This window comes from Periophthalmus magnuspinnatus, chromosome 22 (genome assembly GCF_009829125.3).
Source record: "Periophthalmus magnuspinnatus isolate fPerMag1 chromosome 22, fPerMag1.2.pri, whole genome shotgun sequence".
Classification (NCBI taxonomy): domain Eukaryota; kingdom Metazoa; phylum Chordata; class Actinopteri; order Gobiiformes; family Gobiidae; genus Periophthalmus; species Periophthalmus magnuspinnatus.
This window is the reverse complement of record NC_047147.1, coordinates 17,467,563-17,481,483: the sequence shown is the minus strand read 5'-3', so window position 1 is coordinate 17,481,483 and position 13,921 is coordinate 17,467,563. Positions and strand designations below refer to the sequence as shown.

The 13,921-nt window shown below is 41.6% G+C and overlaps 1 protein-coding gene across 1 annotated transcript; it reads right to left on the bottom strand.

Moving 5' to 3' along the window:
- Positions 1-9,265: 9,265 nt before the first annotated feature.
- On the bottom strand, positions 9,266-12,768 carry otx2b (orthodenticle homeobox 2b). Its single transcript, XM_033988907.2, has 4 exons — positions 12,540-12,768; positions 11,316-11,514; positions 10,885-11,036; positions 9,266-10,427 (listed from the first exon to the last, which is right to left on the bottom strand). The coding sequence occupies exons 2-4, from the start codon at positions 11,410-11,412 to the stop codon at positions 9,807-9,809; spliced, it is 870 nt and encodes a 289-aa protein (XP_033844798.1). The 5' UTR covers positions 11,413-11,514; positions 12,540-12,768; the 3' UTR covers positions 9,266-9,806.
- Positions 12,769-13,921: the final 1,153 nt, after the last annotated feature.

Below are 13,921 nucleotides of genomic sequence, written 5' to 3'. Positions count from 1 at the left end.
TAACTGTAGAAATCTGAGCCTTTGATTTTTACAATAAGAGAATATCACCCACTTGTTAGGGCAGACACTATTTATATGCATTTTACTGCAAATTCAAACAAACTTATGCTTCATCATAAGTTCTTTTATTTTATAGTGACCAATGAAAAGGGGACCAAACTGATGTTAGTCACCAAAACTAACCAGGAACCAACAGAACCAAACCACATCTTCCTCAGGACTAATCAAGGATCAAAACAGGGCCAAGCCAGGACTACCATAAATACACAGTCTTAGTTTAACATGAAACGCCCTTTTTACAGTAACCTCCCAGCACCACAAATGTGTTCACATGTTCATTATCTGGGGTATCTTAAAATCGCAGTGTCACTCTTTCACTATCAACAAAGATGGGCATTATTCTAAATTTCATGTTTGAAAACAAATATAGGAAATATATATATTTGTTGAATTAATTTCTTCTGAAAACAAGATGCCAAAATGCATAAATCTGTCTTCAAGTCCACCTGAATGTGTCAGTCATGAAATCCTCCATCTGCTTTGTCTCTGTACTGTCTCTGCATTACTTGAAAGCAGATTACATGAGACAAGAGTGCAAACAAATGAAAGATTACAGAGTGTGCACATGTTTCAGTCTAATGCCCTTTCAACAAGCACTGCTCAGTACAATGCCTTTCTCTCCCTCCGCTCAATTTGGATCTCTTGCTGGCCAGCTCTGACTTCCAGGAGCACCACCTCTGTAATGACAGTGTGTTCCACATGGCTGGCCTGTCTCCTCCACTGGTATTAGTTAGGCTTTAGAGTTCAAGTGACTATGGGCTTTAAACACTGGATATTTTAAAGGGGGAGAAAGAGACTCACTGTTGTTCTTGAAAAGCTGTGTTTATCCAGGATTAAAGACACCAACATGTTAATAATTGTTTCTCACAGAACTGCAAAGAAGCACTTTTCCTGTAATCCCCTAATCAGGCATTACACCTCTGAGCGACGCAGCAGCGCAGGCGCATGGCGTGTGTGACACAGCAGGCCCACAGTGAGTATGCATTGTGTCTTCAGCATCAGTGTTTAACAGCAGAGAAACTACTACCTGTACTCGCCCACCCATCCTGACATTTAACGTATGGGCCCAACACACATAGTGAGGCATCCCATTCCTTATACTGGGATGACTTTATTGTTAGCCCACAGTGTTTGTCTAACTTCCATGGGCTGCCTCTGCTGGTACACAGGACCCTCTGCAGATTGAGTATTCATGCTTTTGTCCTCTTTTGGATCATTATTTACATCTCTCTTAACCCTGGTCTGGTTAGAAATTGGGTGGTACTTAAAAAGCCAAATATTCTCTTAGACTGTACTTGATGTACAAAGTTTGGGAACACTGACCATTGTTACTTTACTACAATATTGATGACTCAGCTCAATACTTATGCTGTCTGGCAACTAATCAGTCACATGATTTCCTTATAAACTGTTGAACAATGAACAATAATAAAAAGGAAATAAAAAAAAACTAGGTCACATAAGTTTCTATCTGTCACCCATGGCTCTGAACTGTGTTCAGTCAGTAGCACTGAACACAATCTTGCTGTTGTTAGGCCCTGTCCTTCAGTCTCCTTCCTGGTGTGAGGCCTTAATGAACCTGGAGAATTTAATTTGTGAGCCTGCCATCTCTGCCTTTAACATTTCAATCTCCTTCTGAACCGGTGGAGCTGGAGTGGAAGGGGCAGAGGGAGCACACGTCTCAGAGTGGTAACCCTGTGGAGCAGTAATTAAAGTTGAGGACTCTCTAAGTATTATCTTTAAGGAAGTGAAATATTCTGTTATAGTGTAAGTCCATACAAACATAAAACATTATTTATTTATTACATACAGCTCTATGAGCATTATATACATATACACACACATATACATATATATATACACTATATATATACACACACACACACACACGTATATAGGGGTGTGTGTGTGTGTGTTTAGGAAAACTAAATGCAATATATGAAATAAATAAATGAAATGGCTTTCACATGGACAATCACTAGTCAATCAGAGATACTTAGCATCCTGTTAACCCATCTGGGAGCTCCACCAGACCAGAGCACCCCCCCACGTGCCCCACAAACATGCACATGGGCGGTTGTCTGACTGTCCCGTTGGAGAGGGGGAGGGGTTCTTGTCCAGTAAATTAAAAAACAGTTGTAGGAATGTGAGCACGTCCCAGAGGGCCAAGCGTTCCTGGCTGCTCCTCTGGCCGCTCCTCTGGCTCTGACCCTGGTCACCCGTGAGTCTGCTGTTGGTATTCCACACACAGCTCGGCTCTGGGGAGCGGCTCGCAGGCCCTCCTGGGGGACCGCTGATAATTTAAGTCAAACATGATGTCGCTGCTTGTTTGACACCCATTTAAAGCTTTTCAATCACACGTGTTTGCTACAGTCGGCCGCCCAGCCCCAGAGCTATCCGTGTCACAGCCTTTTCAAAGACCTAATCACTTTTGTTTGATCGAATTTCCATTGTCAAAACAATTGATTTTGAACATTTGTGCTGAAAATTCTGCACAGCTCTGATGCTGATTTGATTGACAGATTTTGTGAAGACCACCGGCCGGTCCATTGACTTAGACCCCTCTTCCCCCTTTGTGGTGTGCCCCTCCTACTCAGTGTCCGTGTGCCACTAATTAAGGAGTTTTTAAGAGCCATGGAGCACACTCATTAACAAACTGTAGCATCCTCACAGTTTACAGGCAGGAGGAGGGAGGACAGGCTGTTAGGCTACAACCACCAACTGCAAAGTGTGCACTCATTTTATTCTAGTAAGCATTTTGTGCTCAAAAAGTAATTATTTTTATCTGAGTGTCAATGCAATGGAAGCCATATTTAATAATTAAGCATTTGCTAATCCTTACAACTGCACACCATGTTGTTGATTGTTTATTGCATTGTATTATGGAAATGCATCACCAAACAAATAGGCCTGTTTGTCTTTGTGAAAGTAGGCCAAACAACCGCTGACAAACAAAAGGGGGAGTTGTAGGTCAGGGCACTACAAGCCATGTGTAACCGTGTCTGTCCACAAAGCATGACACGCCATAGAAGCCACAATAGAGCCACCAGGACACAGCAGGCCTCTGCCACACTCATCTCACTGTGTCTAGACCAAACAAAAACACACTGCATGAATACATGAATATTATAGGCACTGACACAATGACACAGATTATGTTTGCACATATTCAACTGTTTTAAACATACAGTATAATGACATCACAAAAACACTCAATGCTATACTTTAAATAAATGTAGTTCTAGTTTTTGAAAGTATTATATGCATTAGGTAAACCACTTCTACTGTTATTATTTCCAAACCAACTAGAACCAGTCCTCATCTTTGTAGGCAACTAGACTTTCACTGATACAGCTTTTCCAGTGCTGATATTGACAATAGCCTACTTGGGTTTTTAATTATCTGCCTACACCTGATACTAGTGAGATGGCTTTCCATAAAAACAAAATTAACTCTTCAAACTGATCCAAACACTCTAGAAATATACCTTATTAATTAGATCTTCAATAATAGTAACTAGTAAACAGTCTGTACCTGATTATGTCGATGATTAAGTTGAGCCTTTTTCCTCGTGTTGTTACAGTCAAAATATCATTCCATGTTGTATTATTGACTCTCTGTCCTAAAGGTCAAGATTCAGCTGACTGGACAGACTTGGCCTGACCCTGCTGACCTTGACTTGACCCCTGAGTTTGTGCTGTGTCAGTGCATTAATCATGTGTAGAGTTCATAAATCACACAGCAGTATCTCTAAAGGCCGGGTCCACTCAAGAGGCTTTTGAGATGTACTCCTGATATCAGTGATCTCAGACGGAGCAGTGCCTCCAGCTAGAATCAGACCCCCAGGGTGTAACTAAGAAATATACTTATATTCAAACAGTTGGAGTGAAGCACAGATTTGAATACAATTAAGTTGTATGTTTATTTCAACATTCAACATTTGTACATCACAAAGAATTCCATTGTAGTCTTGATTTGACTAGAATAGACCCCTTCGCCCTCCCTCACACACATGCATACACACACACACACATATATCCTTGTCTTTGTCTGTGGCCCTTGCTTTGGCAGTAGATCTCAGGTTGGACACGCAGCAGATGCCCCATGATGCTCACTCACTTTAAGCGGGCACGTGATGGGGTCCTGCCAGCCTCGGGGCATTGTGAGGCCACTAAATAGGCCTTTGTCTAGTGCCGGGCTAACAAAGCAGCGGCCAAGCGGCTGGTGTGCCACGCGACCCAAACAGGTGGATGGGAGCGGGTGGGTGGGTGTTTGGTTGGTGGTGGGAGAGGGGGTGGGCAGAGGTTGCATCTGTCCCACTCAACGACTATACTGGGTCAGTCACCGGCCCATATGCTCTCGGGAGAGGGGCAGATTAGAAGAGGTAAAATTGATCAGAAGGATTTGGAAACTGTGAAATTAGCTTTATATTTAGAATGGAAGATCTGACTGTGCCTGGAACGTTTTACTTAACAGACATCTTATCCCCTTAAGCCATATTAAATGTTTGTATTATAACCAGTGCTTAAGTGTGTGACTTTTGTCTCGGTCTGCTACGGTTGTCAAAAATATCAAAAATGAGGTACTAATCGATACTAAAATTACTATTAAAACTAGTATCAAAACTACTCATTTAAGCAAGAATCTATGCTACAAAAATTACATTCACAGGACAGAAATGAACCTTTCCTGAATAGCTTTAGAATCTTGAGCTGTATCAGAACAAGTATAAGACTGACTAGTATACACCCATGGACCACTATGAACCTACCTGGACGACTGAGGGATTACACAGATATAAGTTTTTTTTATATTTTATATATAGATATACGTTTTTATATCTAAAATACTATTATTTAATGCTGAAAATCATATTCTGTTGTCTCCAGAAAGAGTGTTTTTTAATTATCATTGTGGTATTGGAATTTGTATTGAGTATCCAGTCTATTCCTAGTATTGAAATCTCCCATTTTTGTGGATTTTGAAGATTCTCCAAGTAGTCCATTTTTGACAACACATTTTTACTGTGGACACAGTGTGTGTGAATCACAGAGGCATGTACAGCTTCAGCTCACTTATCTACTGTGGATACACGTATTTATGTGTAGTAATCACACCTGTTTTCCCCACAGGCTGTAACACAGTATGTCTACTTCATCTCCTCTCCACCACCAGGATCAGGTACGCATTTGTTTATTTCTACTTGATGATTTTTACATATTTATGTATGGACGTTGTTATTTTGTGCTGATAAAACCTGTGCATACTTTAATGTGCCATGTTTTTTTCTATCCATGTATCCATGTTCTTCATGCTATTTTTGTGTTTTATGGAGGAGGAGCGGCCTGGTCACTCTCTGTGACCAGTGGATTGTGGTACAGATTATCTAAATATTGACAGTACTGAGAAAGTTGTTTTGAAACAAAAATCTATAAAATGTGATATTTAATGTTTGTTTGATACCTATCTGATACTATTTTATAAATCCTATACTAATACTAAAGACACATTTGTGTTTGACAGAATATTGTCTGAATATTATTTTGAAGATCCTCCAAAAAAAAAAAAAATTCTAGATATTTTGATAATTGTAAAACCATCGACAAGTTGTAACAAATGATATTTACCCTGTAGGGTAGAAAATAAATGCTACATTTAAGTGGAACTAAACACTTAACTGCATATGGGGTCTTAATAGAACTGTCTACTGTTATTAGTTCTTTTTATGGCCAGTTTGGTGTAAACTAGGTAAGATTGTAGCTTTGTGTTCTGGATGGGGGACCGATGTGAATACAAAGTGCTGTAGTAGAGCGGCAATGCTTCTAATGTTGTGCATACTGTTGTTGTGTCCTTGGGCAAGACATTTCATCCAATTTACCTCCAGTGTTGAAGTACACTGCTGTATGAATGTGAGTGTGTGAGAGTGAATGACCTCATCATGTATGCTCACTGTCCCCAAATAATAAATAAGAATACAGTTCATTGATGTAGAACGCTCAATGAAATAAGCCTCTTCTCAGCTTGATTCAAATATACGTCCTCTGTTAGAATGTGATGCTTTGAATGCATATTGTTAGGTTTTATGTGTATGTAAAGGTGCAGATCCGTGGGATACTTGAGTTGACTGTCACGCACAGAGGCCTGACCACGAGCACAGCACATCTCAGCGTACACTGACTTATGATTATGCTTTTTTAAATTCTAGCTCCAGGAAAACCCCCTCTCCTTAGCAGAGTAGTGTGTCCAGGGATTAATAAGACCAATAAATGATGTTGTTCCTCCACTAATTTCTTCTGCAGATCCAGTGGGTCTTTTGTTTTTGATAAAGCCGTGCAGCCCATGGTGGTGAGAATACAGGGCAGAATGGAGAGAAATTGGCTCGTGTCACCATGAAGTCATTACATTTGTAAGCTATTTGTGATCAAAAAGTGTGTTTGAGGCCTTTAACTATTGAGTTTGATCAGGACTTACATGCTATGTCTGATGTCACTTGTTCCCTGTGAGTTCTCTCTAAAGTGTTAGAGACATTAGCTGCTCTGTGTAAATGTGAACGAAATAGCATGTCTTTGGTTTTAATCATGTTTAATGAGCAAAATAAGAAATGAGTTTAGTCCTAGTTTCACATGTCATGTTTAAACTGTGTTCTAACAGATAAGGAACACTGCCCACGAAAACTATGTCAGTTCTGAGTTGAGCTGTGCGCATCTGCAGCAGAAACTTCTCATTGACAACTAAAAATATATATATATATATTAAACAGATTTTCATAAATAATGAATAAATAATAATATGGCCCATCAGTCTAGTGCAAAGCTCTGAATATTTTTTCTGTAATGGAGCATGTGAAGTTAATATAAAAAATACAGTTTTCTCAGTTGAGACATGGGGCATTAGTCACCCTGGAACAACCTCATTAGGGCCATAATAATCCAGAACAATCATGCTGGGCATTTTGATCAGGTCAGAGAAAATTGCTGTTAGTGGCGAATCACTAAAAACTAGAGCTTAAAGAGCACTTAGTTTTTTTTGTTCCAAGCTGATTTACGCCAAAGCCACTAAAATACAAAATGTACTGCCTATGACTATAGCATTAACTAACTATGTATTAAAGCAACATTGTTCTGACATATGCTGAGATCTTCTAAGCTTCTTATGTCTTTATGGACCTTTCCTGCCTTGTCCAAGTGGCCAAGTACTGAAAGTATGTGCCGTGCGTAATGTCCGTGACCCTCTCCTCCCGGGCAGTTGAAATAAACGACTAACAATTCTCAAGAATCAAGGCCGTGCTCATGATGATCCGTGTATTCATACATTTAAGAAGGCCATACAACAGGGTAAACTGCACGTTTATTTTTTAGGTTTTGTGGCGTTGTCGGTACCCTGTGTGGCCCTTTTCACGAGGGAACCACTTTTAGCATTATCAGTTGTGGATCTGCGTAAATCCACGGATTTATGTGAGCAGTGTGAGAAATTAAAATAACATGCTTTTTACTGCGCTTACTTCAAATCTCTTTAGAGTTGATTTTTAAAACATCTAAATCTGCTATTATGTACACTATACAAACCCTTTTAATGTAATCCTTGACAAGATTATCAAATTCATTGATGATGTCACAAACTTAAATGATTTCAGAAAATATCGACTAAGCCTGGATAAGCACTTTGAACAGAATACTGCTGGATTAGCCTATATAGGCCTATGAGGTTTTGATTGTTTCAGCACTTACCTTTTCTTCATTTGCAACTTGTGGGTGCTGACTCACTGGTTAACACACAGTCATTGTTGTAGTTTTAAGCTTTAAAATTTTACTTCAAGCATGTTTGAACACTTGTCTCCACAACTATGAACAAACTGAGACCCGGCCTCGGAATTTCTACCATCACGATGAAGAGATGATTTGTTCAAATATAATGTTTGATCACTTTGCTTACTTCATTTTTACGCTGGATGAAGTATCACATTCTGAGAGCTCCTTATTGCAGCGTGGAGACCTTGTTGTGAAGAGTCTCAGGCTGTTACTTTGCTGGTCCGTGTGCCTCTCACTGCGCTCTGTTCAGATTCAAACCAGTGACGTTTAAACCCTTGCCTGACTTGTGCTTTTTAAGGGGACTATAACAGGCCTTGTGTTACATGGGTCACGTGCCGGATACATCGATACCGCGTTAAATCCTCTCATGAACCATCTGGAGCCGCCGATACCTTGAGAAATATGGTAATCCTAAACTTATGTCTTGTTCAAGTCGTCAAAAACATCAAAACGGCAACGTCACTTCTTCTTGTCACGTCCCTACAAACCCCTGTGACTTGTTTAGGTGTGTGTTGTGCTGAGGGTTCTGTAGGACCTACTATAGTTGTGATGTAAAGAGGCACAGCTCATATCACTCTGCACGGTGCAGGCGCACACCTTTTTGCCGCTGCTCACAATCAAAGTGGCTCTTCTCTTGAACGCTTTGATTAGTCCAACTACGCATTTAATTAGTGCGCTCCTTCAGCGAGACTCCAATGAAAGAGATTATTGCTAATGTCAAGGATGCTAATTGAATGTTGGACTTCTAACAATTAGCCAATTGCAGAGTCATTACATGACCGTTCGCGCGCACGAAGTTAAGTATAGCCTCCATTCAAAGCAATTAGAGCATTGGCTCGCATGGATTTTTGCCTTTGTGCAGCTCAGCGAAATAACTAAACTGTTTAACAAGTCAAAATTGATCCGTTCGGTGAATAAGGATAGGTGCGCAGTATTTACTTTGTTTTGTTTGTTATCAAAGTATATAAACGTGTTATTATAGTATATAAACGTGGGATTAGTGATAAACAAGCGGCTGGTCACACATTAAAAGTATGATAATTGGGCCACTTTTGATAGAGAAGGACACTCAGGCCTGCTGTAGGACCACCGCTGCCCCTCGCCTCACACTCTCCCACCGATAAAATATTGGGATTAACATCTCTTGAAGGCCAGGACTAAATCCTTTCTCTTTGTTCAGAGGATTCGCCGGAAACCGCACCACCAGCTCCAGACTAGACGAAAAGCAGAGGTAATTTTACCACAACCTCCCCAGCCCAGTCTAAACCACGGCGATAGGTTGTAAGTTTAAATGTGTTCATATATTATAGCCCAAGGAAAGCCGCAGCTATAGTGGCGCTCTCTTCCACACAGCAGCAGTACGCACACAAAGACTGCCTCTGAATAAGGGTGAGCTCAGGACCTTTATTGAGAGTTGGAGCGGTGAGGTCACACCGTCTTTGGGCCAGAGCAGATCCACAAAGAGTGAAGGAGCAGGCCCGCGCGCCTCTGCACTGGACAAAGCCCAAGCACTGAACCGAGTCTGTCCAAAAGTCACTGCAGTCTGATGCCAGGGGCTCACAAATTGCATACAATACAACAGATCACAGTTTGAAGGCTATCACAGATAAAAAACAAAAACACTGATACCATTTATATAAGACACACACTGATTGTCTCTCAGAAACTACATATGGATTCCTTATAAACACTTTTTTCTTAAATAAAGTAGTGCATCCGTGTCCACACAGCGACCCACGTGTCTGCTGAGTACAGAGCTGAGTGGCCCCTCGGGGCCCCTCTCTTTTTCACATACTCGTATTCCGTGGCGGAGGTGCGCTTCAACAGGTGTGTCCTGCAGAGATGTGCACGATGCACATGAATAAATTATAGAATCTCCACTGGAGCTGCGCCCCGGGAGCCTCGTGTCGTTAGTTTGTGTTTTGGCAGCCACACTGTTCACAGGACCTGGAACTTCCACGAAGACTGGTCTTTATAATCCAAGCAATCCGCGTTGAAGTTGAGCTTCCAGGACGCCGCCTGGTCCTTGTAATCCAAGCAGTCCGCAGTCGAGTTGAAGCCTAGACCTGACGTCCCATAGCCTTGGGTAGACAGAGGTGCAGGGGACTGGTTCAGATGGCTCGTGACGGCATTTGTGCTCATGGGGCTAAGCGTGGAGCCAGGCCCGGACAGCTGGTGGTGCATGGGCGTGAGGTAGGAGCTGCAGTCCATTCCGCCGAAGTAAGACGTAGAGCCAGCGTAGCCCTGACTGTAGCCGGAGGCTTGTGTGTACGTCATGGGGTAAGACCTCTGCATGCACGAGGAGGAGGTAGACAGTGGGTCTGACAGGGGCGAGATGGACGCTGGGCTCCAGATAGACACCGGCGCACTGCTGCTGGAGATGGCCGGGACTGTGGTGGTGCTGGTTGGGGGTGTGAACTGTCCGCTGGCTCCGCTCTCAGAGCTCACTTCCCGGGCAGGGGAACTTTTTTTCTTGGCCGGCCGCACCTTGTTCTGGCCCCCGTTCTGCTGCTGCTGTTGCTGCTGGCGACACTTGGCCCGTCGGTTTTTGAACCACACCTAAAGAAATCAGACACAAAAATCATTATATTATAGCACTGTGCTATCACTAGTGTTTTAGCCTCATTATTATGGTTTTATTACGGACTATATTAAACTGTCTTATTAGCGCCACGATTCTCACGTTTTTTGGTGCGTGAGATCAACCGTTTACTAGCCTATTAATTTCATTTTTTAAACATAATTGCATTCAAATTTAGATCATGTAAAATACATAAAAAGGTAAAAGATATCCTCTTTAGTTTGTGTGATGAACAGACCAATTGCATTATTCCAAGAAGAATATTCCAAATGATTAAATAGAGTCAAATATCCATAGAATAAACACACATAAATACAAATTTGTTTGTATTTTTATTTCGGGGTTTTAAAGCATTCATTTGATCGAAATATTTGAATGGGTTATTTAGTAATTAGAATAGGCTATGAACACATTTTTAATGTGGTAAAATCTCACCTGTACTCTTGACTCGGGAAGGTTAATTTTCAGGGCCACTTCTTCGCGCATAAATATGTCCGGATATCGAGTTTTGGCGAACAGAGCCTCCAGAACATCGAGCTGTGCGCGCGTGAAAGTCGTCCTTTCTCGTCTTTGCTTCCGCGGCGTTGCTGCAACAGTGAAAACAAACACAAGCTATTGTGAATATGCTACTCTAAATTACTTTGATGGCAAACCAGATCAAGCAAAACTTAAATAGCCACTCGCTCAGTAGGTCTATAGTGAAGCCTTTAGTTCAATGCGTAATTACGCACGAAAAGCGCACGTCTTGTTGTGAAATGAAAATGGTATTTTTTATAGACCTTTGATAACTTTGTGCATTTAAACCCCAGTTTTAATCGATAATATCATTGTTGTTCCTTCACCTGCCATGTGTTTGTTACACTCACCTGGATAACCCACTGATGGATGCAGGAGGTCCATCCCGGAAGTGGTTAAGCTGAGCCCATTGACCGAGTAAGGCGGTTGCTTTAGATATGACATCATGCTAATGTTTGTCTGAGGGCTGAAGTTGGAGAAAATCTTGAAAATTGGTGAAGCTCCCAAAATGTGACTGGCTACAATCCCCCGCTTGGTTTAAGCGCTCTTCTGTTGAGACAAGAGACGTGCGTTACCATCTGCGCACAGACAACTTTACACTCCCAAATAAAACAAAAAAGAGTAGGCCTAAAGCTTTCGAATAAAATTATTGGTGGACATAATTGGACTGAAATAAATGCAATGGCCTAATTAATGTCTTATTTATTTAGCTCGGTTTATTAGGCTAAATAATTTTAATCAAATGATAAAAACGTCTGTCTGAAGCGACGAACGGCCGAATAATGCGTATTTTCCCAAGACGTTTAAACAAGCAAATGTTGCAGGAGAGGCTGTACGATGAAGCTTAAATGTGTTCAGATATTTTTCTGCAAACATGTTAACAGTAGGCCTACTTTAAACCGATACGCACAATGCGTGATTGCTGTCACGTCAACTTAACTGACCTTCAGCCGCTCTCCCCACTGTGCGTCTTGATTAGTTGCATTTTTTCCTCCCATATCCAACGGTTTTAACCCCCTTGTCCCAATCTGTCGCGCTTAAACAACCGTTTATTAGTTGCTCTTCCGCTCAATAATAATTAGACCGAACAAGAATTAATTATGATGGGCTAAATGTTTTAATGGATAAGCCGAGTGACGTGAATGCGAGCTTTGCCTTTGAGCGCACCTGCGCGCCCTTTTCTCCAGATAACTGGACTTTTACGCCCCCATCTACTTTAACCAAAAGAAATTCGGTAATAGACAGCGAGAGCACACTAATCATTCTGTGTGTTTTAAGACAATAATTGTAATGCGTAAAAACAAAACTGCACTTTCCCCGTTAATTTAGGGAATTAACGGTTTTCATCGGGTTAGGCCCACTCCACCAAAACTGCTTCTGCTTCTACTTTTTAAGACCGCAGCATGATCTTTCCCAAAACATTTTGGCACAGTACAGTAGTCTCAACAACAACAATAATAATAATAATAATAATAATAATAATAATAATAATAATAATAATAATAATAATAATAATAATAATAATAGCTACAATTGCATTAAAAAAATAATAATAAAAAAAAAAAAGAAATTACCTGACGTGTGTGTGAGAGAGAAGGGTAAAGTTTTTGGTAGTGCTTCCTCCAAACAGACCAAGCAGACTGGTAACACAAAGCGTCGTCCTGTACAGATTTGGTTTCAATAAAAATCGTGTAAACCCGAGTCGAACCGAAACAGCGTGCGCAGAACCTGGAGAAAGCGACGGAGAGCGTGTGGCAGCGGCAGAACCGTGAGCGCAGCGCAGAGATGGAGGAGGTGCTTCGCCTGAGGATGTGTGGTGTTGTGAGTTGGAGTGGTTGGAGTTGGATTTTGTACAGAGGGCCAGCCAATAGGAGCCGCAGGACTCAGCTCTGTCTCTGCGCCGTCTCACACTGATGGGGAGGGCTCTTTCTTTTTTCTTGTTCTTTTTTTTTTTTTAGGAAAACAAATGTCTCCTGCTACTTTTTTGACGCGCAGTCCTCAGCCAATAGTAACAAGAGAGCGACTGACAACATCCATCCCACTGCACAGCACTACTTTGAGAAGTAAACATGCTGTATGTTTGGCACCGTGTTAACATAATATTTATATGTCACAAAGTGACACAATTGACACTTGAGTCTAGGTAACTGAGAGGCATGTAGGCCCAGTAAAAGGCAGCAATTTTTAGACCATGATACAGGATCTAAGATACTAAGATCTTGTAAAGTGGCCCATAGTCCAGGTGCACATTATGTCAGAGAAACTCAAACGGCTCAGTACGCCTTCACATTCCAGCGCGTCCACAAGGGGATTTGTAAGTTATTACCTTAAAAGTGTTCTCTCAGCCGTAGAGAGCCAGTGCGCTGCCACCAGCTCCCCCAGCTTCAAGACTCAGTCCAGCCCGCAGGCCCGCGGCACTCACCGGAGGATTTTTCAAGGTAGGCCTCTGTACTCAGGTTTAATAATAGCCTACTTATAGGTCTAATAACAGAATCAATAATAATAATAATAATAATAATAATAATAATAATAATAATAATAATAATAATAATAATGGTATGAACAGTTGTGCATCTCACTGCTCTGTAGCCAGCTTATGTGACAAATACGCGTCATACGTCACTGAAGGAACCCTCGTGCTCAACTCAAAATAATACGGGAGGGTTTTCCATGGCTTCTTAAATGTCTCATCTTAAGAGGCTTTGTGAACACCTACACACTGTCACAGGCACTATCGCGCAGTGCGCTGCGCGGACACGCCACTCTCCTGAACCACATCTGAATATTGATTTAGATTTGTAAACACGGAGGAGCGGGCTTTACGCCGTCATTTGGCTCTGCATGGCTCCACTGAGAAGCCGGAGTAAAGACGCGCGCACTTACACTGTGTGTTTATGTGACAGATGAGGACGTGGATGATAGAAGTGTTTGGATTTAGACCAGGTCCGGGGATGGT